General features: G+C 47.9%; 1 protein-coding gene across 2 annotated transcripts in view; it reads left to right on the forward strand.

Annotated features, from left to right (window-relative positions):
• The window catches only part of DSCAM (DS cell adhesion molecule), a 718,205-nt gene that overhangs the window by 577,995 nt on the left and 114,232 nt on the right, over positions 1 to 25,978 (forward strand). For both annotated transcript variants that reach the window (XM_073231316.1, XM_073231317.1), the window contains exons 12-15: positions 6,185 to 6,381; positions 7,383 to 7,479; positions 8,055 to 8,183; positions 16,846 to 17,013. In XM_073231316.1, the coding sequence (XP_073087417.1) occupies positions 6,185 to 6,381; positions 7,383 to 7,479; positions 8,055 to 8,183; positions 16,846 to 17,013 (591 nt within the window). The remainder of the gene's footprint in view (positions 1 to 6,184; positions 6,382 to 7,382; positions 7,480 to 8,054; positions 8,184 to 16,845; positions 17,014 to 25,978) is intronic.

Here is a 25,978-nt window from a genome sequence, read left to right on the forward strand (position 1 = left end):
ACAGAAGTTAGGGCTTTGTGTTGTTGTTGTCATTTGTTTCCATATATTCCTTGATCTCTATTTTAATTCGTTTGTTGATCCACTGATTATTTAGAAGCATGTTGTTAAGCCTCCATGTGTTTGTGAGCCTTTTTGTTTTCTTTGCAGAATTTATTTCTAGTTTTATACCTTTGTGGTCTGAAAAGTTGGTTGGTAGAATTTCAATATTTTGGAATTTACTGAGGCTCTTTTTGTGAGCTAGTATGTGGTCTATTCTGGAGAATGTTCCATGCGCACTTGAGAAGAATGTATATCCTGTTGCTTTTGGATGTAGAGTTCTATAGATGTCTATTAGGTCCATGTGTTCTACTGTGTTGTTCAGTGCCTCCATGTCCTTACTTATTTTCTGCCCGGTGGATCTATCCTTTGGGGTGAGTGGCATGTTGAAGTCTCCTAAAATGAATGCATTGCTGTCTATTTCCCCCTTTCGTTCTGTTAGTATTTGTTTCACATATATTGGTGCTCCTGTGTTGGATGCATATATATTTAGAATGGTTATATTCTCTTGTTGGACTGAGCCCTTTATCATTATGTAGTGTCCTTCTTTATCTCTTGTTACTTTCTTTGTTTTGAAGTCTATTTTGTCTGATATTAATACTGCAACCCCTGCTTTCTTCTCTCTGTTGTTTGCCTAAAATATGTTTTTCCATCCCTTGACTTTTAGTCTGTGCATGTCTTTGGGTTTGAGGTGAGTTTCTTGTAAGCAGCATATAGATGGGTCTTCCTTTTTCATCCATTCTATTACTCTGTGTCTTTTGATTGGTGCATTAAGTCCATTTATATTTAGGGTGACTATTGAAAGATATGTACTTATTGCCATTGCAGGCTTTAAATTCGTGGTTACCAAAGGTTCAAGGTTAGCCTCTTTAGTATCTTACTGCCTAACTTAGCTTGCTTATTGAGCTGTTATATATACTGTCTGGAGATTCTTTTCTTCTCTCCCTTCTTATTCCTCCTCCTCCATTCTTCATATGTTGGTTGCTTTTTTCTGTGCTCTTTTTAGGAGTGCTCCCATCTAGAGCAGTCCCTGTAAGATGCCCTGTAGAGGTGGTTTGTGGGAGGCAAATTCCCTCAACTTTTGCTTGTCTGGGAATTGTTTAATCCCTCCATTGTATTTAAATGATAATCATGCTGGGTATAGTATCCTTGGTTCAAGGCCTTTCTGTTTCATTGCATTAAATATATCATGCCATTCTCTTCTGGCCTTTAAAGTTTCTGTCGAAAAGTCTTATGATAGCCTGATGGGTTTTCCTTTATAGGTGACCTTTTTCTCTCTAGCTGCCTTTAAAACTTTCCTTGTCCTTGATCTTTGCCATTTTAATTATTATGTGTCTTGGTGTTGTCCTCCTTGGGTCCTTTCTGTTGGGAGCTCTGTGTATTTCCATGGTCTGTTCAATTATTTCCTGCCCCAGTTTGGGGAAGTTTTCAGCAATTATTTCTTCAAAGAGACTTTCTATCCCTTTTCCTCTTTCTTCTTCTTCTGGTAGCCCTATAATATGGATATTGTTCCTTTTGGATTGGTCACACAGTTCTCTTAATATTGTTTCATTCCTGGAGATCCTTTTATCTCTCTCTATGTCAGCTTCTATGCATTCCTGTTCTCTGGTTTCTATTCCATCAATGGCCTCTTGCATCTTATCCATTCTGCTTATAAATCCTTCCAGAGTTTGTTTCACTTCTGTAATCTCCTTCCTGGCATCTGTGATCTCCCTCCGGACTTCATCCCTTAGCTCTTGCATATTTCTCTGCATCTCCGTCAGCATGTTTATGATTTTTATTTTGAATTCTTTTTCAGGAAGACTGGTTAGGTCTGTCTCCTTCTCTGGTGTTGTCTCTGTGGTCTTGGTTTGCCTGTAATTTTGCCTTTTCATGGTGATAGAAATAGTTTGCAGTGCTGGAATGAGTGACTGCTGGAAGAACTTCCCTTCTTGTTGGTCTGTGGCCTTCCTCTCCTGGGAGAACAGCGACCTCTAGTGGCTTGTGCTGGGCAGCTATGTGCAGACAGGGCTTCTGCTTCCTGCCCCACTGCTATGGAGCTTATCTCCGCTGTTGCTGTGGGCGTGACCTGGCTGGGGTTGCTGCTCCAAAATGATGGAGCTGCATTGGAGGGGGAGCGCCCAGGAGGCTATTTATCTCTGTGAGGGGCCTCCGTGCTCCATGCTGCCCAGGGGTTAGAGTGCCCAGAGATCCCCAGATTCCCTGCCTCTGGACTAAGTGTCCTGGGACATTTCTGTCCGGTTTTGGGGTCCCTGTCCCTTTAAGACTTCCAAAAAGCACTCGCCAAAAAAAAAAAACTTAAATAAATAATTTTTTAAAAAATGCCAGTCACTTTTCTTTGTCCTAGGGCACTGGTCTCAGGGACCCACTCACCAGTCTTGCTGCCCTTTTTCCCTAGTATCCAGCATCTCACGCATGCACTGTGTCTGCGCTCTGGTCCGGATGGCTGGGGCTGGGTGTTCAGCAGTCCTGGGCTCCATCTCCTTCTCCGCTCCGACTCCTCTCCTCCCACTGGGAGCTGGGGGGAGGGGCACTCAGGTCCCGCCAAGCTGGGGCTTGTATCTTACCCCCTTTGTGAGTCTCTGGGTTCTCGCAGGTGTGGATGTGGTCTGGATGTTGTCCTGTGTCCTCTGGTCTCTTTTCTAGGAAGAGTTGTCTTTGTTATATTTTCATAAATATATGTGGTTTTGGGAGGAGATTTCCGCTGCTCTACGCACACCGCCATCTTGGCTCCACCTCAAAACATAGATTTTTTTTAACAAAACCTCAACTGCATTTCAAGTTCCTAAGTAATTTTATGTTGTATACATATGTGGGGTCTGCAACTATTACGGAAAAGGATTTTTCACCAGAAGCGACTACCCTGCCTTGTGCTACTGAGCATGCCTGAATACACCCTGTGTAGCTAATACATCGGGGCTCCGACTCAGTCTGCCAAGAGTGGTGGAACTGCGTGCAGTGTCAGTACTCCACAGACATGGCTGGTTCTTCTCCAAATCACTCACTGGAAAATAACCCTACCACCTTCCTTGTGGCTGTATTTTTGAGAAGACATTCACAGGTGCTTATAGGGAAATGCTGAGTTCATTCAGCACCATCACAGGAGTAAGATGTCCACAGAGCTGATTTCTCTTACCCTCTTGGATACTTAAAATATCTTTATTAGTCACTATGACAGTGTGCTGGTATCTCAAAGTGTTAAACAAATAATTGCCATGTGACTCAGTAGTTCCTCTCCTAGGAATTTACCCAGGAAAAATGAAAACATAAGTCCACGCAGCAACCTGTTCATGTCATGGCAGCATTATTCATAATGTCCAAAAAGGGGAGCATCTCAAATGTGCACCAACTGGTGAACAAATAAACAAATTGTAATAATTCCATACACGAAATACTATTCAGCAACAGAAAGGAATAAAGTACTGATGTGATAATAGGGCTGAACCTTACAAACATGCTCAGTGAAAAAAAGCGCACAAAGTTAGACCAAAAGAATACTTACTCTAGTCTGCCATTTGCAGGGAACATCCAGAGAAGGCAAATCTGGAGGGACAGTGTTGATCAGTGGCTGCCTAGGGCAGGGGGTGGGAAAGGATGATATGTGGGCAAGAGGAATCTTTCTGGGGTAATATAAATGCTCTAAAATTTCATGTGGTGATAATTATTCAACTCTATGTACTTATATTAGGCTGTAATAGTGTGTATAGTGTGTGTGTGTGTGTGTGTGTGTGTGTGTGTGTGTATGTTTTGGGTAAGGTAAATATACTGGTATTGCCCTCCAAAAATTAATTTCTACCCAGAGCCTCAGAATATGAACCTATGTGGAAATAGGATGTTTGCAGATATGATCGGTTAAGATGCATTAGTGTGGGTCCTAAATCTGGTGACTAGTGTCCTTATAAGTCACCCATGTAAAGACAGAGAGAAACCCTTAAGGGAGGGCACAATATGAAGACGGGGACAGACTTTGGAGTTATGCTGCCACAAACCAGTGGATGCCCAGGGCCACGGGAAGCTGGATGAGGCAAGGAAAGATCCCCACCTCGGGCCTTCCAGGGAGCGTGGCTCGGCTGCCACCCTGGTGCAGGGCTGGCCTCAGACTGGGAGGGAGTGAGGTTCCGTCGCTGTAAGCCACCCGGCTTGTGGCAGTCGTTGCCGCTGTCCTAGGAAATGAACACAATATTAAAACCATTGAACTGTACACTTTGAAGAAGTGATTTTATGCTATGTAAATTACACCTCAATCAAGCTGTAAATCACATTTGACGTGTTTGTTAAGTCATGTAGAGGAAGGGAGTGAGGAGGCCAAGGGCTGGGAACGCAGAACCAGGATTTCTGCTTCTCAGGGTCCTGAGAGAGGACCCCCCCACTGCTGCAGTATGAGGCTCACCATGCCTCTTTTCCCCAGTCACAGCTTGTCCTCTCCACACCTTGTTATCTCCACCACATGCCTGCTGACTATAGAGAACGTTAAAGAGGTTCTTCCTGGATGTTCAGGCTCTAGAACTGGTCAACCTTTGACCTATGGTATGTCCCGAACCACTGTGGGAGGCATGAGGGGATCATGACCCCGTATGTGCGAGTCCCAGAAGAAGGCCCTGGCTTCCAGTCAAGTGCCCAGGGAGTATTGGAGGGCTTCTGAGGTAGGCAATAAAGAGCACAAGTGCGCTCTTGACCTTAGTAATGAGGGAGGTTGGGAAGATGAGGCACTACAGGCAAATAGATTTGGTTATTTTTCAAATCTCCTGGTCCTTTTTGATAACATCTTATTCCTTACTCAAGTGTTTTTAAAAACACCTTTAAAAATTTTATGTGTGATTATTTTAGAGCCTGTATCTGCTAATTCTAGCACCTGAAGTCATTGGAGAGATGTTTCTCAGTTATGGGGCACAGTTTTCCCATGTGTTTTATAGTTTTGGGTTGTGAGCTCACATTCAGCCCAGGTTTATCTGGGAGAATGCCAGCGGGCCTGGATGGAGGGTGTCGCCTTCTAGAATGTGTGTGTGTTTGCTTTTGCTAGGTTTCTCAGGCCTATGGCCAAACTAGGATCACCATCATTAATCCTTTAGCAAGAATTCAACTCCAAAGCGATGTGGAGTGAGAACAGCTGCAAATTCTCAGGGGACACATTTTATTTCTTCATTCATAAAGCAAGCCAAGGGAATTTGCATCTCCCTTTGCCATTGCAGATTTTTGTATTTTCTTATTTAAAATATTTTTGGTCACACCTGCTCTGAAGTCAGAGCCCTTGAAGACCCCGGTCTGGAGGTCTCACTGTAACTGCTTGTCTCTCTGCTAATCACACCGCCAGCACCCTGTACCTTGGACCTTTCAACATCCACCTTTGTTTCTGGCTCCTGAGATTTCTCTCACTTCCTTACAAGCCTAGCATGCATTTAAAAAGGTGTTTGTTTTTTGATGTCAGCACTTCTGTGTGGATTATGGAATGGGAGCTAGGTCTTATGTCACCCAGCGTATCATTAAGAATGGAAGTTTTTAGATTAATTTTGAGGCAGGGGAGAGGCTACCTTGAGACGTTTCCCAAATAAAAGTTTCCCTTTTCTTAGAGAGTGGGGGAAGAGGTTCCCTGCCATAAGTTATGGGAGAAGGATAGGTCTGAGGTTCTCAAGTTACTCTAAAAGTTTGGAACAACTATGGAGGATGGGGACATGTCCACATAACTTCAAGGATTGGTCAGCTGCCATCCAGGCCCCACCCAAGTTGATTGATAAGGTTTCATAGTTCCATACTTGGAAATGATAGTTAGAAATGTGGATGATCACAGAGGGAGGAGCACCATTCTTAATGGCATCCCCCTTTCCAGTCTAACCAGCAAGGAAAATCCTTTTCCTGTGTGACCCAGGGGATGGGGGCCACGCCCCACCCCCCCACATCTGCCCTCGAGGGATTAGAAGAAAGCAACTTCCCTGCATATGAAACCACATGGCATTTCTCCTTAGGGCTCATTTGGTCAAGTTTGATTTTTATGCCACTTTCCCTGAATTTTGTTCATGATTCTTGCTCAGCAGTTTCTTGAATAAATTTTATTTTTAAAAATCCCTTTAAGCATGATCTAGCTGTGTGTTATGGTAGGGGGCATCAAGAACCCTGCTTCGCTGAGTACGTTGTGTCTCTCTTGGGTTTTCAGTTCCCGCGATGATAACATCCTATCCAAACACTACCCTGGCCACTCAGGGTCAAAAGAAAGAAATGAGCTGCACGGCCCATGGTGAGAAGCCCATTATAGTTCGCTGGGAGAAGGAGGACCGGATCATCAACCCTGAAATGGCCCGCTACCTTGTGTCCACCAAGGAGGTGGGGGAAGAGGTGATTTCTACTCTGCAGGTAAAAGCATGGCAGACACAACAGGCTGGAATCTAACTCACTGGCAGAGTAAACCTGTCCTTTCACAGAAGTGGGTGCATGTAGGTGATACAGAGCACATCATGTTCTAGGACTTATTTATGAAGCACCATCTCTCTCCCCATTTGTACAGGGAGACTACTGAGCAGCCTGCAAAATGCTCTTATCATACGTGTTATTCAGAGCGAAATTATTATGACCACGGCAGGGAACCCCACTGTAATAAACAAAATGTGACAGATAGAGTCTCTTAATGACACTTAGTCCTGGAGGAATGACAGTCTACCCTGTGCATGTGTTTTAACTTCCTGTAAAAAGAAAAATTGGATGGGCTTTGGGACAAAATATAAGGAAAAATATTTTGCTTCTTTGGGAAAATATGGCATAACACAACTGGTCCTTCATTTGGGTCCCAAAAGCTAAACAAAGGTATTCTAGTGTCATATTTTCAGCTCCGCTGGTAGTGAGCTGAGTGGTGTTTGTAGTGTGGGGAGAAGAGATGGTGGCACACACATGGGAAGACCCTGTGTCTGAGACACTGATACCGACTCACTAACGAGGTCCCCTCCTGAGACCTCTGGAGCAGAAGGCTAACGAGGCTCAGGCAAGACCCAGCCTTCCTTGTGGTATTTACAGACTGGTTTCTTTAGGCAGGCTTGCTTTGTTTGGAAGGCACACCATGAGGAAACAATGTGTGTGTGGAGTAATATCAACCTGAATGTGACATCCTGCGTTAATCACACATCCAGTTTAATGAGCTGGCAGCTGACATCCCTAGCGCACACTGAGCTTATCCCCCTGCACTATTACAATTGCACTGAAAGGATTTGCTCTCAGAGCAGGGAGTGTGTGTGTATGTGTGTGTACATGGGTGTGTGCTGTGGGGGAGAGGGGAGAGAAGGTTTTTATGGCCAAAAGCTCTTTTGCTTATTTTCTCATCCATGCTCCTGGATAAGATGGATTTATTTCTGCTTTACACATAGATTTTGCCAACTGTAAGAGAAGATTCTGGCTTCTTCTCCTGTCATGCTATCAATTCTTATGGGGAGGACCGTGGAATAATTCAGCTCACAGTGCAAGGTAGGAAGGAGTCAGCATAGGAGAAACACATGGCTTTTAGGGCAGTAAGTGTGCACCCAGGCTGGCACCTGTGGGGGCTGCGTAACTTCCTGATGCTCAGGTGTTCTGAGTCCGTGCAAGTCAGTGCTAATGCAGTATTTTGCAGTGCCCACGATGACCTCAAGGTGCAGACCCAAACCACAGAGAACAAAGTCCTTAAGGGAACTGCGTCCGATGACTCAGCAGTCCCACTGAATGCACAGCAGTGCGCCTTCTTACCTCAGTTTTAGGAATCCTTATATGAGACATCTGGGGCCAAAATATTGTTGAGGTATAGATTCCAAACTAGAAGAGTGACATTTAAATCCAAATCCAGGTTTGGCCAAGCTCTGCAAGTGCTTTGGAAATTGGCAGTTTGGGAAACGTGGAGTTTCTCCCCCGCTAAAATGCAATCAGGAACAAAGCCCTTCCAGGTAAAATGCATCTGCCAATGTCACGTGCTGGCAGTGCTTTTGTGAGTCACACTCAGCATTTCGATGAGTATCTGAGGTCTGAACTGTTTGAACTAAGCCTGGCTTTCCCTGTTGATCGCACAGAGCCCCCAGACCCTCCCGAAATTGAGATCAAGGACGTGAAAGCACGCACCATTACCCTCCGGTGGACGATGGGGTTCGATGGAAACAGCCCCATCACGGGGTATGACATTGAGTGCAAAAATAAATCAGGTAAGTCCTTCAGGTCCTCCAGCTATATTCCCACTTCAAAAAGTCCTTTGTTTTTCTTTTTTAAATCAGATTACCTGTAAGAATAAATCAGACTCAGAGAGGGCTCTTTTTACTAGTCTGTGTCTTCCCCTGCTCAAAGTCTAGCCGGTCTCTTCTGTGGGATGGAGTTCTGGGCCAAGATGCCCTTTACCTGCTCAGCTCTCCCGCCTTCCTCCTGAGCCAGCCGGACCTCATGCTGGCTTCCTGCGGGCCACTTCGGCATGCCACCAATCAGCACGTGGGCATCTGTTGACAGGATCGTCACCATTATGGTTTCCCACCTCCCCTTGCACCATTGCCCCAGCCGCATGGTTGCTCAAGGGCCTGGGCTTCAGTGGCACCCAGGCTGAGCTGCATGGTGGTGGTTTGCTGAGCTAGGCATGGACTGCAGGGCCTGGGGCACTGCATCCCAGAACCCTCTTCTATTTCCTCTGGGCCCGCATGTGGCTAAGTGGACCAAGAGTCCGTAAATAAAACAGACCTAGTTGTCAGGACCACAACAAGTATGTCTGCTTCTCCCTTAAGTTGCAATGCCACGGTCCCTTTGAACATTATGACCCACCAACCTGAGGCTAGGACATCACCTCTGTGGCCTCTAGCCTGGACTTTTCCATGTCTCATTAATGAGATGAACAATTAGAACACCATCAGCATGTGAAGGGTTAATAAGATCAGAGGTCACACAAGTAGCCTGATGCGTCACTTTCTGTACTGAGACCAATTTAGTATCTTTCAAGCTGAAGCTGTAGTAAAAAGTTAAGCTTGAGGCAGCTCGGAGCAGGTCTGGCCTCCTATGTCAGTGAGAGGGGGCAAGGGGCAGAGCAGGGCAGGGCTGAAGGGAACATAGGGACCTGGGAGGGGACAGCTTCAAGGAAGCAATATGTGAGGACCTCCAGGATGCTTCACACAAAGAGCAGTGGTTCTAGAAATAGCCCTTGAGACTTAAGTAGCCTAAGTAGCAGGTTGGAAATGATGTGAGATGGGGCACCTCATCTGGCCTGCCCCAGAGTCACAGCAAGAGACCCAGCGAGAGGTGGTGCTCACACAGGGCCTGAGGAAGCCTCTCGAGAGGAGCACAGTAGCCGCTGGGGGCCCTGTCCCGGGGAAATGGGACAGCACCGCCCAGGCTGTGGGGCGGGGGCAGGCGACCCAGGCAGCAGGCCGATGACATGCTGACCCAAACAGGGATCTTTCAGAACCAGGATGCACAGGCTTCCCCAGGCCAAAGGGAGGAGAGGAGGCCCCCTGCCTTTGTTCTGAAGACCTAAGGTCAGGATGGAGCCTAAGATTCAGAGGTTCGGAGGCGTAGGTCTGGAAGTCAGGGACGCTGTCCCTCTTCCTTACGTGAGTCAGGCACATTCCAGCTGAGGATGGCCTGAAAACGGATGAGAGCAGGGAGAGCTCAGGGGAAATGCAGGTGCGCCCCAGGGGGACAATCACCCCAAGGCAGGGCCGGGCGCCCCAGTCCCTGGCTGAGAGCTGACTGCAGACCGCGGCCACCGTGCTCCTGCGGCTGCGGACGATCCCGGGGTTCCACTGCGTTCGGGGCGGTCTGTCCCCGTCTTACCAGCTGTGCAGCTCCACTGGCTCCCCATGACAGCGCTCCCCTCTGTGAAATGGGGTGCCACAGCAGCCACCTGTGCAAGGGCGCCTCATGGGCCACAGGCTGCCCTCCGGCTGGACGGGCCCCCTTCCCTGGGTACCCACAGTTACCATGATTACCCCCGCCTGCTCCTGGGGCCCCACTCCCCCTGTGGCCTCCCTGGGAGCACACCCCTGGCCCCCTGCAGCCAGGCCTCACCCTCAGGCGCTCCTGCACATCACCTCTCTTTCCCCGCGGGGCCATCGCCAGCAATCCTAAACTTAATCTCTGTAACTGCTTTTTTGTTTGTTTGTTTGTTTTTAATTTATCAATGCTTTTCTTTTATTGCATCTGGATTTTGAGTCAAGTTAGAAAATCTGTTCCTCCTATAAAATAACTTCACCCTGTTTTCTCCTAGTACTTTGTGTGATTTCTTCCTTTCTTTCAAATGTATTTGGAGTTCATTCCTGTACATGCTTGGAGATCCGGACCTATTCTATCTTTTCCCAAATGGGTATTCCATTGCCCTGACATCAGATATTAAAAACCCCACCTTTGCCAGGGGCCTTGAGATGCTACCTTTATCATGTCCTGACTCTCCATGTGTGCTTCAGTCTGCTTCTGGACTTGCCGTTCTATTCCGTCAGCCTGCATGTCTGTCAGTGCACCGGCATAGACGGTTTCTTCGTAGGGGCTTCATGTTTGAGTTTGAGTGTCTGGCAGGGATGGCCAGGCTAGTCACCCTGAAACTTGTCAGTGTCCTCTCAGTTTTCCATATATAAACTTTAGCATCACGTTAAGTAGCTCCAAAAGAATGTTTTTGTTATTTTAGTTGCGATTGCATTAAATATGTCAATTAGCTTAGGGAGAACTGGTATTTTCATGATGTTGTAGGTTGAACTGTGCCCACCGTAAGACATGTTGAGGGTCTAACCCTTGGCACGGTAGAATGTGGCCTTGTGTGGGAATAGGGTCGTGGTGGTTGTGATTATGATTCACGTGTCACCTCCATGGGCTGGAAGTTCCTGTGCCCACTAGTCTAGCTTTGCCCAGCCCATTTCTCTAGCACTTGGTACAGCACCTAATATGTGCTTGACCCTCAGTGGGCCTTTGGGGAATACTCTTTAAGAAAGGAATGCATTTAAAACACTTTACCCAGTGCCTGGCACATAGTAAACATCTCATAAATGGGAGCCTTTAGTATTACTCAAGCATGCCAAAGATGCTTGTAAGGAGAACACTGCTAAACCCATGTGTGTTAGTTAAACTCCTTGTTCTCCATTCAAGAATCCACAGTATCTCCCACGAGCTTCCCAACAGCAAGAACTCTGATTTTGTGAGTCCCTGATCCCTAGGACAGTGCCTGACATGTATAGAGTGAACCGTAAATATTTGTGGCATTTAATTTACATACAATTCCCAATCTAAGAATCATCTTTATGGCATTTTCAAGTGTATAAATAGACAAGACCCTATGTGACTGAGGTAGGAAAGCTCCGTGTCCATGAAGCTGGGTGCAGTCAGAATGGAAGGATACATTTCCATCCTTTATACTCTACTGCAACCACACACGGGCCAGCTGTGGGGCTAAGACCCTCATGCAGCCCTGGAGCAAGGCAGTTACAGGGCTCGAATGAGCACCAGGGAAGTCCCTGGGGAAAAGCTCTTGGGACAGGCAGACCCAGCTCCATGACTCCAGGACTTCCATCACTCTTGGTCTAAAAGGCCTGGGAGGAAGGTGCTCACTCATAGAAGGCAGTAGATGTGCTCACTGCTGTCAGAAGCACATTAGTCAGCGTTTGCATGGATTGATTGCTTCCTCAATAAGTTTTGGATGTATAAAGAGTTTCACCATCATTTTAGTGAGTGCAACTTGTAGGCTGAGCACATAGAAAGCTGATCCTTTAAATGCCGCTTCCTCCTGGAAGCCTTCCCTGATCTCCCCTTTTTGGTATGCCCCTTCTATGTTCACATGGGATCCCGTGTACCTTGGAACATTTGGTAGGCTTGTGACTATTCATTCACTACCTGGCTCCTCTACTAGGAGATATGTATGTCTGCCTCCCCTGCTGGGTGCTTGTGCCCCTGAGAGTGCTAGTGCCCCCCAGAGCAGGATCGTGTCCAAAGACACTGGGCTGTGTCCCCGAATCCCCCATGAGGACCAGCACACATACTAGACTCATGATAAACATTTGCTGACTTATTGACTCTCAACCTCTGTTTTATGCTGTGAAATCATCCTCCAAAAATGCATTCCTCTACTTTTCTGTTATTTGCTAAGCACGCAATATATTACCATCCTTCTTGAAACGGGCCCCTGCAAGTGATAGTTCAGTCTGGGCTTGAACAATCCCAGCCCCAGAAGCTCCTTGGTGCTGAGCAAGTGGCTGTCCCGTGGGCGGGCCCCGACCCCTGGGACTCTGGCACCTGTACCCACAGGGACCCTCCTCCCAGCCCTGAAGCCTTCGGGCAAGTGATATCACGTCCTGGATTCGAGCACAGGGACTCTGCTTGGGTTTCTGTTTGCCGGGAAATGAAACACCCTGAGTCCCTTCCCTTGTATCTCCAATGACCCCTCCCGACCCCCTCTTTTTCTGATCCTGCCAGTGCTGTCTGACAGGGCACAGCACCACGGAGCCAGGCCTCCCTCGTTCAGAATACCTGGCTTCTCCTCGTGTGGCCCACAGCTCCTGGGGCTGCTCTGGCTGTCACAGCCGTGGTTCCTGGTGACCACTGCTTCCACTCCAGATGGACACCAAGCGTCCCTGCAGTGCCGGCTCCAGCATCTCGCCCCGTGAGCAACTCTGCTCCTCAGTCCGGTTGGCTGCCTCCACTCACTCCCCACTCAGGAAGGCAACCTGACCTGTCCCCATGTCACCTCTTCTGGCACCTGTCTCCCTCAGCATGATCCCCAAAAGATCGCTGAAGAGGCCTCTGGGCCTGGGCATGCTCCCCTGTGTCCTGGAACATAGCCCTCCAGGCAGGGAGCCCAGATGCTTACCCAGGCAGATGCCATCTTCTGCCCTCTGTGCCTCGCTCCTGGGCTCCACGTTCCATGCCCCCAATCGTTCCCCTCCATGGAGACCATGGAGCAAAGGGGCCCCTCCCTATACCCTGTGCCTCCTTCTACCAGCCAGTGAAAGCAGTTACATCCTGCTTTGAGCTGCTTTGTAGGTTTTAAACTCTTTTGTGTTGTTTCCAGTCGTCCTCATTCATTCTGGTCTTCTGCCTATAGCAGCGCTTCCTCAGATCAACGTCACCCTCTCGCATGGGTCCCTGGGGATCTGCCGTCCTCCTGACTCCCACACTGGGCTCATCAGCGAGCACCCAGCACAACCGCACTGGCCCCTGTGGGTCCCCCAGCCCTTTCCCACAGGGGTTATTTGGAATTTCGGAATCAGGAATGTGATTCTGAGCTTCCCCGTCCTTTTACACCAAACATCTCTCTTGGGGTAATGGACAGCAAATGGAATCCTACCTATTTTTTCAACAAATGCTTCCGGCATCTCTCTAACCCAAGGTGCAAGTCTGACCGTGCCGTGCCCAGTTCCCCCAGCCTTAGCTGCACACGCACACGTGGGTTGCACTAATTCGGGGCTATCGTTCCCTCTCTTGCCCTCGGCCACATGCTCAGCATTTCTCCTTATTCGTAAACCAAATCAGGAACTTGTCAGAAAGCCTTCGCCTACTCAGAGACTTTCAGCAGACATCTGGGAAATTGGAATCCGGTCTCCCTGGGTGTACTGCACAGAGTGTGCGGAGGGCGTGTGCCATGGGAAAATGACCTGGAGCTTCAGGGTAGCACAGGTGAGGTGAAATCCCAGGTGTACTTCTTACCAGCTATGTAACAGGACCGAAGTTTCTTGACCTTCACAATGAAAATAAAAATCCCTACCTCACCAGGCTGTCATAAGAATTCAATCAAATAAAGCAGCCTATCCAAACTCTAGCTGTGCATTGAGAATGACCTAGAGAGCGAGGCCTTTTAAAAGCACAGGTCTCTAGCCACCATCCCCAGAGATTCTGAGTCAGAATCTTCTGGAAGTGCAGTTGTCAGAAAGCTCCAAGGTATTCCCAGTGTGCCCACCGGTTTGGGAACGGCAGAGGTCACTTTGTTAAAATGCGTAGCAGAGCACCCAGCCAGCAGACGCCACTCCCCAAGCCTGAGTTCCTTTGCTGCTGGCTTTTCTCTGACTGTGCCTTGACCTCCCCCACGAACACATTGTGCGTCCTTCTCTGGGACACTCAACTCCACAGTGCATCCCGCAGATTCCGTTTCCCTCTGACTTCCAGTCACTGGGCTGGCCTGAAGGCAGGACCGAGGATGGTTCAGACAAGGATCCCAGCAGAGGCAGGCTTCTGTGTGCAGCTTCGGTCAGGGGCCCCTTTGCTGAGGTTCCAGGCCTCTTTGATCTCCAGAAGCACTGTCCCTTCTCTTTGGCCTCCCTGGCCCTGAGAGGGGGCAGCTCCCACTCTTTCTGGATGCTGAGACCTCAGCCACACCTCAGTAAATGGTCCCCTGGTAAACAATCTCCCAGTGCAGCTTCTAAGCCCTGTTTGATGCCACGTCTGCGGTCTGCATCCAGAAACTGTCCTCCCCTTCCTGCATTGGGCAAGGAGGCCTGTGGTCAACGCTCCCACACTTCTGCTCTTGCCCTTCCTGCTCTTGTCCTTAGCAAACCGCTCCCCATCCCTGCTTGCATGCTCCGGCTCTTGGGTTCACAAGCATGCTTTTCTGTTGGTGACTTACTCCTAAGAAGTCTCTGTATTTGATCTGTGATATACTCTTCGTAGTTATATTTGTATTTCCACGTGCAGTTTCATCCTCCCAAGTGTCAGGGTCTCTCTGCGGTTGTTTTTCATGCGCCATGGTACATTTTGCAGCAGGCTTTGTTAGTAATCCATGACCTGCCTGTTTGCACGGCAGCATCTGAGATCAGAAGCAGCATCTGCAGTCCCTTCCCTGACTCTTCTCTCCTGGGTAGTCACTGCCCTGTTTTTATTGCTCCTTTGATGCCATATCATCTGCCAGAGTGTGTTTGGGGATTTAAGTAGACTTTCTTCTTCTCCACTCAGTTACTTTAAAATCATCCAAGATAACACGTTCTTTTTCATCTTCTTGACTTCTAGCTAAAAATCCATCCTGTGTTGTTTTGAACCGTATTCTAATAACCATGATCATCAGCATCATTGTTTTCTTTGAAAGCATAATCTTGGCAAGGAAGGAGCCCAAACACAGCCCCTCTCCAGAGAACTTATGCTTCCGGCCTCAGACTCCCCCCAAGGGCCCTTCCATGAGCTGATTACTGTGCCTTTTCAGGCTCTCAGCCCCTCCCAGACACACCCTCGGGGAAGATGGCCATGCCTTCATTGGTCCTGTTGGTCCCAGACACCTCCAGGTTACCGTGGGCAGAGCCATCAGCCACTCCTTCCTCCTGGGCCTCTCTAGCCACTTTCTATTCGTTTTACAAAGCCTGGGGCTCCTCTCCATTGTCCTAAACATCTCCTGAAGGTCTGGCTTTCTCCCTGTGGAACAAGGCCCACATTCACGTATTATTCTGTTGCTTTTAAATCCCCACCCCATCACTTGTCTATTGAATCACATTCTTCTCCTCTTCACCTGTTTGATTTTCTCAGTGACTCCTTTTTCCCTGCCATGTTCTCCCCTTCAATCTTCTTGATTCAAATACTTTTTCTTTTAGCCAGAATATTCACTGTCCATTTATATTGTAGACCATCACCTGATAAGACAGAGTATTCAAAGACAGACTTAAAGCAACATCTTTTTCCTACCAGTCCAGAAGAATCTCTAGCATTTATGGCTACCTTTGGGCTGAGCAGCCTTAGAAACTTCCACACTCAGCATTAATGTGGAAAACAGAGTGGGACCATTCCCAGGATGCAGAAGTCTGTGTACTTACCATTTATCTATTCATCTATTAAACAGGAATTTAGTGATTCGTAACATATGTGTTATGATATTCACATGAATGATTCATAACAAGGATTTGTTATCTGCTCTGTGCCAGGCACTGGGTAAATACTGGGAATACAGCACTGAACAGGGTCTCTGCCCTCACGGAGCTTAGAATCCAGCAGAGAAGACAAGGAAATTCTTACAAGTGTGATGAACACCACACCAAAGGCCACTGGGGGGTGTGGGCATGCATCAGCGTCTCCTCTGTCCATGATTGCAGGGGTTTGTCCTTTTTTTCCACAACCAACATCATCTCTTGACCACCTACCTGATCAGCAGTTGCCCAAACTCCTTCTGAAATAAGAACTATTTACTGACACTCACTTCATTGGCTGAAGCTCAGGAACCAGCAGGCACAAAATGTGACATAGTCAATGAGAACTCTTCATACAAGGCACGTGCCCTTTTTAAAAGTAGCTGTGGTTGAAAAAGAACTCCTACGATAAAGTATTTGAGACTGAATGGTTTCAAATATTAGAACTGAGAAATACATTTGGTAAGCAGCGTAAATTTATGCTGGAGGCCGAGATTGGTTTTATGTAAGCATTTCATTTTTACCACTGTGCTTTTGCAAAAGACAGGATCTGACATGGCTAGAGGTTTTGCTGGTTTTCAAATAGCTCTTAGGAACAGACTCTTTTTTTGGGGGAGGGGGCAGAGGGACATCCAAACCCCAATTCCTTTTGTTATCCTGCACAATGCGTGCTTACGTGTGGCCTTTCTCCACCTCACTGACACGAGCTGCCACCCCTCACCCCCGCGCCATCCTCCGTGGTCTCTGCCATTAGACCTGTTGTATTGCCTCAGGCGTCCCTCCCTGAGCTCAGCTGTCCAGCCCTTGTCCCCCTCAGCATGGATGATGAGTGGGTGATGTCCCCCTCCAATGGCCAGAGCTTGAACACTGGGAGCCTGGCGTTAATTCACTTCGAGTTGTAACTTTTCTTTCCTTCTTTCTCTCTTTTTTTTTTCATGTGTGTGTTTAATTCCTACTTGTGGACTTTCAAAAGCAGAGAAAAAAAACTCACATCTCTATCTCTTCTTTTTTGAAAAACAAAACCCCAAAGACTCCTGGGATTCTGCTCAGAGAACCAAAGATGTTTCCCCTCAGCTGAACTCGGCCACCATCATTGATATCCACCCTTCCTCCACCTACAGCATCCGCATGTACGCCAAGAACCGGATCGGCAAGAGCGAGCCCAGCAACGAGCTCTCCATCACCGCGGACGAGGCAGGTGGGTCTGACGGGGGGGAGGCGCGCGCCCGGAGCCCGGAGCTGGCTCCCGGGGCCCAGACGGTCAGCACGGGTCGGGCCTTGGCCCAGGCCCGGAGGCGGCCGTGGAACAGGGCTCTGCCTCACTTCCCCACACCGTCAGAAACGCGGACAGTGTTCTGCCCCCTCCTCTGGAGGCACTGCTCCTCAGACAGCATTTAGTTTGTGGTTCTCACATCCAAGAATTAAAAGGAAGATATACGAGACTAACCATGTGGTGAGATGTCAAGAATCATGCCATTTTTACAATTCCTTTGCATGCATGGACTCCAGGTTGACAGGAGACCTGTGAGCCTACGTTTTGCCCAAGGGTGGCAAGTCCAGGTGTGGGAGGACCACTTGGCTAGGAAACGATAACCAGGAAGAAGCATATTCTCTGTGTGAGGAGTTGGGGGGATGGTGGTACAGGTAATTTTATTGACTAGAAATGCCAATATTCCTATAATACGCTTTATTGTTCTCTTTCCTATTACAAAGTATTTCATATTCAGTGTTGAAAATTTAGAAGAAAGAGATGAGCATTTTGAAGAAAGCAAAAATGTCCCATAATCCTACCACCTAGAGCTAGCTCCCTGTGAGCTTGCTGGTATCACCTACCGACACTTCATCACTCACACGCATGCGTGCTCCCCACACGTGCAGACGCCCTTCAACACCTGGTTGGCTCATGGTTACCAGGGGGAAATTAACTGGTGTGTAGAGGACCCAGCAATTAGGTAGTGGCGATGAATGCTGATTGTCAACCCCCCTCCCAGAGGAGTGGAACAAGCAGGCTGCCCTTGAGCTTCTCTGGGGAAGGAAAGGAAAGGGATCAAGACCTGGTGCATCTCTTAGGGGACGAAGTGTCCAACTCCAAGCTTAGCTATTTTTTTCCTGCCCCAAATCAGAGCTAATCAACCATTACCTCTGCTGAAGGTGAAGTGGGAAGCTTAGTCTCAGATTTCTAGTTCTCTATCCCCAGGATTCAGATGATCATCCCCAAATGGGTAAGAGTTTGTAGGAGGCTAGTTTCATCTTTCAACTGTGGAATATGGGTTGTTCTTGACTTCCCTCTTACCACCTACTTCCCTGTTACCAGCATTAATGCTAAATAGGTAGCACTCTTACTTATCTCTTAAGGAATTCTCTACAATTTGTGATGATATCTTCCACCATTAACAAATACCATATCACTGTGAGTTGCTTTTTATTTTTCATTTTTATAAACACTGCTATGATAAGCATCCTGTGGCATAACTTTTGCCATTTCTAAGATTATTTTCTTAGGTTAACTTCCAAGCAGAACGATGCAAAAATTTAACTCTTTTGCTAATGCATGATCAATACTGTCCTCAAGGACAGTAAAATTTATGATTCTTCCTGAACCATGGAAGAACACTCATTTTTCCACCCTGCAACACATCAGTTCTTGAAAATTATTTCTGAAGGTGGCTGATAGCATAACTTTATTCCTAAGTTTCTGAGGATGAACCATTTCCAATTAATACTTGGATACTGTGTGTGATTTCTTATTTGCAAAATGGACATAATAATGCCTTTCTCTTCCTTACCACAAACATATTGGATACTAGAAAAAAAATTTCAAGCTCTAAAAGTGTTTTGCATCTTGCAGAAATAAGTGGGAAATGAGTAGTAACATGCTCTTGCAAAAATAGAATCTTATTTACACATTTATTTAAACAATGCACTGACGTCCCAGAATTTCCTTATGGTGGATATTTAGGGAGGGATAAACTCCCCAGAATGTAATCCCAGCACTCAACCTTCCCTTCCTCTGCTGCATTTCCTTTTCTAACTGTGCCCCATCTCGACAGCCTTCTCCAGGCAACTGTATTTCTCCGGTGGTGCATTTGCGGCTGCTCCCTGATTGCCATTATGAATGCTGCTGCTGTTGTGTTGTTGCTTTTTATTTTGCTTCCTCTGTGACCTCTGCAGCAACTTGCAGTTGCCATGGCAGCGTCTGTCTCCCAGCCAGGAGGCCAGGTGAAGAGCCACTCCTGGCCACCGTCATCTCTGCAGACACAGACGTAGAAGCCACCTTCTTGGTGCCTGGGCCTGGCCTTCTGGATTCCACCAGGGAGCAGGCTGCTGACAGCCCCACACAGCCTCTCTCGTTTACTATTCAGAAGGGCTAAGGGGAAATACAAGAAAAGGAACAGGCTTGAGCCCAGTCAGTCTCCAAAACAGATTTTTTCTGTGTTGATGTTGGGTTTGCAGGACTGAAATCAAAACCTTGTTTTCCCACATGTGGCTCACATAGAACAGAGGGCAACTCTCCTGACCAGAAATACACTCCTTAGCGTTGCCTGCAGTGGCCTTTGATTGCTCCTACCACATCCTGGCAGGCCTGCCCAAAGGCACAGTTTTCAGAAGCTATGGCCATCTTGCGATGACCTTTTTCTACCCTGAGTGCCCCCTTTCCCTACATAAAAAGACGTCATATCTCAAGCAGTGAGAATCCTCTGATGGAAGCTTCTGGAAGCTGTAGACCCACTCACTCTTATGATAATAGAATGCCTCAGGTACCTGAGGACACCTATCTGAGCCCAGCTGGCCAAGGAAATGAGTCTGGAGGTGTTTAGGCGCAGGTCTCCCTGCCCTGCTACTTTGAAGCTATGCTCAACTTCCTATGGCCCTTTCCTGTCCCCCTCCTTTGTGTGTGTGCCATGTCCCCTGTCTGGAAATCTGTCCGAGCTTCATATCCCCTCTTCTGTACTATTCCTTGAAAAGCCAGGTCAAAGATGTTCCCAGGCATGCTGCCTCCTCCAGCCTCCCTGGATAACTTTAGTGCTTCATCCCTGCCACTAAGCAGAAGTTTTTCTGACTGTTGGTTTTGAGAAATATCATCATTACCCCACGGACCTCAGTGTCCTGGATTACACTGTTATCACCCCTCACATCAGGGCCTATGTGTGTGTCAGCCCTGGGCAAGTTCACTATGGATTCAGTGAGACTGAAACATGGCAATGGAATGTGCTTAGGGTAAGAGGGTTTATACCTGGCTTTATTCTCCAGGTCGAGCACTAGAATCACGTCTGCACCCAATAGTCTGCAGGTCTATAATCCTCCTTTATCTCTGCCTCTGCCCAGAGCACTGGGCAGAGCTCTTTATATAGTGGCTCAGTCAATAATAGCTTATTGCCTACGGGTGTGGAAGCATTTGCCTAGCAGCAGGCCAATTACATCATCAAGTAGTTTAGGGTCAGGTGAGGATCCTGGCCACAGGCATTCCATTGTCCCCACAGTGTGACTCACTACCCTTCATGTGTGCCTGGCGCAAGGGAGAGCTGTCAGTTCATGAGGAAGGGTAGAGTGGTTGTGACAATGAGTTCTATGTGCGTGCTTGTGTGCATGTGTGTGTGTGATAAGAGAATATTCACACTGAAATGGTGAAAGGACTCATAAAGAAAGAAAACTAAAGAAAAGGTTAAGGGTAGGCTGGAAGTTGGAGGGAGACAGAGAGGGGGAAAGAAGAGAGCTCCAACTGGACCACAGGAGGCTTGTGGGCCAGCAATCTGGGCTGTCTGAAGTCTGTCCTGACATCAGGGGGTGTGTCCCAAGGCATAAACTGCAGCCTACAGCAGAGCAGGCCTGCGGATGTGTTTAGCTTGGGTCTGCCTATTGGTGTACAGATCTTTCCAATTAGGTGTCAATTTTTAGAATCTGGAAATTTCAGACCAAAACCTAAATTTTGAGTTCCTCTTGAGTAGCTACCTGGCCATAGTCAGCTAAAGCCAAGAACATAATGGGTACCCTTTAGGCTGGCCATATGCCCTCAAGTAACCGTCATTCCCACCCTCCCTTCATGTAAGATTTAGCCAATTACAGCCCATGGACCAAATCCCACTTACAACCAATCATAGGTTTTACTTTTTAAAGAGAAGAATATGAAATATAAGTTTCATGTGGCCTCCAAAGCCTAAATATTTACTATTTGGTCCCTTACAGAGAAAGTATGCAGGTCCCTGATTCAGGTCTTACCATGGTGGGCATTTGGGTGTGGGATTCCTGTTGTATCATCCACTGCAAAGCTCAGTGAAGAACTGCTGTTCACGTAGCATCCCTACCTGATGTTGGAAAATAACATTGGTCCAACTCTGCAACATGAGTTTATCTTTATGCAAAAATAACACTTTTGGCAATTCCCCTCAGCAACCCTTAACCCCCCAAAGGGGAGAAGTCAAGAGATAAAGTAGAGACACTACCAAGAGTCAACGAGATTAGCTCCTAATGGACCAGAAATGCACTGACTTGCCAGGTTTCTTTGACACCCATCAGCAAGTCGCATCCACAGCTGACCCTCCTCTAAGGCCAACTTCCCCATTAGCAGCTGTGCCCTGAAGGTCACGTGTCAGTGCCTGTAACCAAGTCTGGGGTGGCTGATCCCTTCATCATTGTAATTATGAATCTGTCCACAGAAGGTGGAAGTCATTTACATGGGAGCTCTTTGAAAAACCACTGTATTTTCACAGACACAACAGAGACTGGAAGGTCTGGATTATGGAAGGGTCACCACCTGGAGCCGTTGGGTGTCCCCTGGACCTGGCACTTGCTAATGGTCCTTGCACCGTCTTCCATCACATTCCAACTCTGATCACAAGAGTTTCCTGCTGAGCTGGAAGCTAAAGGGGGGCCGGGCCGCTTAAAGAATAAAAGTCACATGTAGGGCTCAGAGTGGCATCAACTTGGCTTTTCCAAGGAGTCAAATGCACAGACTCTGCCCACCGAGAAGGACCAGCCACACCATGCACTGGAGCACTTGGTAACCCAGCTTCCATCCAGAGACTCCGGAAATTAAACCTAAACAAACCACTGACCTTCTTGCTGTTCCTCCTTCCTGCCCTCCCTCTATACCCTCTCCAGCTGTTCTGGAATTTTCCAGAACATTCTGGTATGGTTCTGGAGTGCTTTGGGTGTTCCTCCCCATCCTCCCTTACCTCCTCAGGTGTGTGTGGTCGAATATCATCTCCTCAACAAGTCCTACCCTGACCACCCTATTTAAAGTTCAACCCACTGCCCATCCAGGTCCACTTGGTCCCCTCCCTCCCTGAACATTCTCCATCCATCACCATCAACATGGCATGTAATTCACTATTTGTTTATGATCTGTTTTTGGTGCCTCTCACAGGGCAGGGATAGTTATCTATTTTGTTTGCTGCTAAATCCCAGCCACCTACAACATTGTTTGGCACAAAACAGGTGCTAATTAAGTAGTTTAATATCTAAGCTATTTATCTGATCGATAGTCATTAAGTGAATCCATCCTTTCCCCATCTAGGGGTCAGCTGTTCCTGTTTTATTTTGATTCTTATTAAACAGCGTCTTGGTCCCCCTTGTCCAGCAAAGAACATTCCTCTCACTGGCACTGCTTTCAATAGAAACGAGCCCATGATTGTGGACTCATGGAGGTGCCCCTAAATTTTTTACCCATTTTTGTTTTCTAGTCCTTGTCAGTGTTTGGAGCTGGCACACAGTAGGTCCTCAGTAAGCTCCCCAGTTAAAAAATCAGAGGTAGAAATTGGGGAGTGGTTCCCACTGGGGTGATTTGGCCCAGTTAAATGATTGATTTGGCCCCAAGACACAGGGTTGAGCCAGGATGTGGCTACATCGGGGAGACAGTATTTTGAGGGCGGAAGAGCATGCTGAGGCTTCACGCTTGGTGTCCTCTGCCTGGCAGCGAGAGAGGGCTATCCATGGGGAGCCACACAGGGCTATCGGAGAAGGCGGGGGCAGGAGTTCCCAGCTCGGGAGTGGGGGATGCAGAGCCAGCCCTGGTGACCGGGAGAAGAAAGCTAAGGCAGAGGCCTGTGTGCTCGGCAGTCTGGGTCCACCATCCCTGTATTCCCAGCCAAACAGAATTAGCACATGTTACCTTGCCTGGAAAGGCACTACAAACTGTAAACAAGATCTTCACTTATTACTGCTTTGCAGAATTCGGGCTTCTGTAAAATTCAGAGATTATTTGGGAATATCACATTCATTGTGAATTCTTACCTCTAACCTTCTCCTGCTGTATGAAAAAGCTAAATACCTTGGCTAAAGAAGAAAAAAAGCTGTGCTTTTTATGTATAGTACAGCTTCAATTCGAGAGTATGTAAATAAATTCGTAAATGTCAAATGTCAACACAGTTTTCAAATACATTTAAATAAGAGGATACCTAGCAGTTGATCTGCCATCCTTCCAGCACTGGGAATTCAATGTGCCTGGGGTTGTAATTTTACAGGAATTGTCTGTGATAAGATGAGGACCTATGGAAAAAATGACAGCCCAGGGGCCACAGGAAAGCATGAAAATTCTGAAAGAAAACTTATTTTTTTCCATAACTTTAAGTGTTTTTAAGAATGGCTCAGAAACCTAGAGTGGAAAATTCTGTGCCCATGCAATCAAAAACTCTCCTGAAGTATGTTGGGTACAGCTCTAGTGTGTGTATATACGTTGTATTGTTTCGGTGTCCAGCTTTGGTACTGTTTCTCTCACTTTATTTTTATGAGAGGAGGGATCTGAATGCATTCACGTCAGGAAATGGGCAGAACAATAAATTAATTACTAACAAACCCCTGAAGTAGTGAGGGACCCCATTTAGAAAGTGTGCTCTCCTCTAAAGTGGTCGTCTGTCCTGGAGAAAGGACTGCCCCCTATCTACCCACTGGCACATTGCGGGGCCTTCGTAAAATCCAGACCTCGTGGCAAAACAAATGGTTCCCAATTCACCTCTGCATCATTGCCTCTGTTCCGATGGAATCCAGTGCTTTTTGGTGCACACTATCCCAGAATCTGTTTTCACTTGTGAATATATCTCAACAAGAATATGAAGTCTATGCCTGCTGCCCCCTGAGAGGGCCACACCCAGACACAACCAAAGATACAGGGGCACAGTGCCCAGCCTTGCCCGCAATTGCTAACAGGCTCCTTGTGAAATCGGATTTAGCATAATTAAAATAATCGGGCATCAGTATAGCTGTGAGACATCAAAACACTTTTTCAAGAACAGTTTTTATTGATGAGCCACATGCTTCCTGATGGCCACAGAATTAGCGTGTGGGAGAAGTCTGTCCTGCGTGGAATGTAGGAAACCTCCCACACAAAGGGCTTGGCCTTGTGAGCAGAAATTGGATGCAGAGGTGCAGCAACTATCACAGTGAGCAGGATGTCAGCCTCTCCCCTGGTTACCATTCTGGAAATGAGCTTCAACGCTAGCGCAGCCTTTCACTTGGGGAATGGATGACCAAGAGGCTGTAGCACCCCCAGAAAGCCACTGTCCCCGTGACCTGCCAGGGAGAGAGGTGTGCTCTGAGTTTCAGCATCTGCACATTGCTTTACCCTCTAAAGCCAGGACTTGCTCTGGACCCTGTTCCTGAGGCCGCACAGCTTCGAGTCTTTAGCGGAAGGAGAGAAAGCCTGGTACAAAGACTGCTCTGCAAACCGCTGTGCATCCCACGGGCCTAACAGGCTGGGGCCACAGGCATGCGCAGGTGGCTCTGATGGAGGGAGAGGAAATCCAGGGATAAAGGCTCAGGTCTGCCTGGAGCAGGGGTGTTTGGGGCCCACGGGACAGTGCACCAAGGAAGTAGGTGAGTGTGCAGGGTGCCCTAGGTCACATCCTTTTCAGAGGGTGTAGTGGGAACCAGAACGCATGTTTAGGTACTCACCCAAAGCCAGTGTGGCACAGACACTAGGTTGGAGGGCTGTCAGGTGAGAGGCTGGAACCCTGAGAGGACAGAGCCTGAGAAAGTGCAAGACAAGAGCACAAAGGGGATTTCAGGGGCTGCCCTGACAGACTGGATGAGGGGTGTGGAGAGGGAGCCTAACCGTTCCCTTCCCTCCTTGGCTGCTTAACAGACCCCTCAATGTCCCTTTGCCCTCAAAGTCATGTTTCTGAATTGGAATGGATCACGTTTGTTGGAAACCGACTTCCTGTCCTACCTCTCCCGTCCTGCCGAGCCTGCACTGTGGCTTCGGTGTCGTAGCCTCCTTCCCCGTGTATGTGCACCGCCATTGGGTCTTGTTGTTACAGAGCCCAACCTTGTGCCACTCGCCACGCATCATGCCAGGAAGTCAAGAGACAAGATACTGGGGCCAGGATAGCAACAGTATTTGGAAGCCAGCAGACCAAGAAGATGGTGGACTCATGTCCTAAGGCCCCATCTTCACTCAGGGTGGATTGCAAGCTTCTTTTATGCTGGGAAAGAGGGAGCAGATGGGGGGACAGGTTAGGGGGTGACTGACGGCCACAGATACCTGGGCACCAGCGAGGGTCCCAAGAGAGCTGAGAGGCTCTGTGTCCTTGCCCTCAGGTAGCTGACTCTCAGCAGCCTAGGTCTGGTCACAATGCCCCTAGAACTCGTTGGCAGGACAATCATTATTTTCATGCATATCTCCCTGTCTCCTGGAGGAGGCACACTTCAGGTAAGGGGCTGTTTGCAGAATCTCAAGTCATAAGCGAAATTCCTTTTGATGATTTACAAGCCTGTGTGCAGGGCTGCAGGCTGAGCAGAAGCCCTTGTTTTTTGGCCCAAAGGTTAAGGCAGCACAGGAGACAAACACAGCATGGGGCAGAAGTGACAAGTTTTTCCTATGTTACACTCTTCCCTGAGGGAGAAACACCAGCATCGGCCTCTTCCTTTCCTGGTCACTGCCTAAGCCTGGCCGCCCAGCGCCATGCCCGCCACACCCTGTAGGAAGTCCTAGAAGGGCCCAGGGCTTCTCCGCGTGGGAGTGTGTCCCTGAGCAGAATGGCCTGCGGGACCGGCACACGGACAGAGCACGCTCCTCCACCAGCCACCGCCTTGCCAAGCCTCCGTGTGTCCTAAACCCACAGTCTCCCCATCGTGTTGCTGTTCTCATTTCCTGAACTTGCTTCTAAATATTTTGCTGAGGAAATGCAGTCAGGTTTAAACCTGCCTCCCTCAACCAGCAAGTCCCAAGA

Source organism: Manis javanica, chromosome 3 (genome assembly GCF_040802235.1).
Source record: "Manis javanica isolate MJ-LG chromosome 3, MJ_LKY, whole genome shotgun sequence".
NCBI lineage: Eukaryota > Metazoa > Chordata > Mammalia > Pholidota > Manidae > Manis > Manis javanica.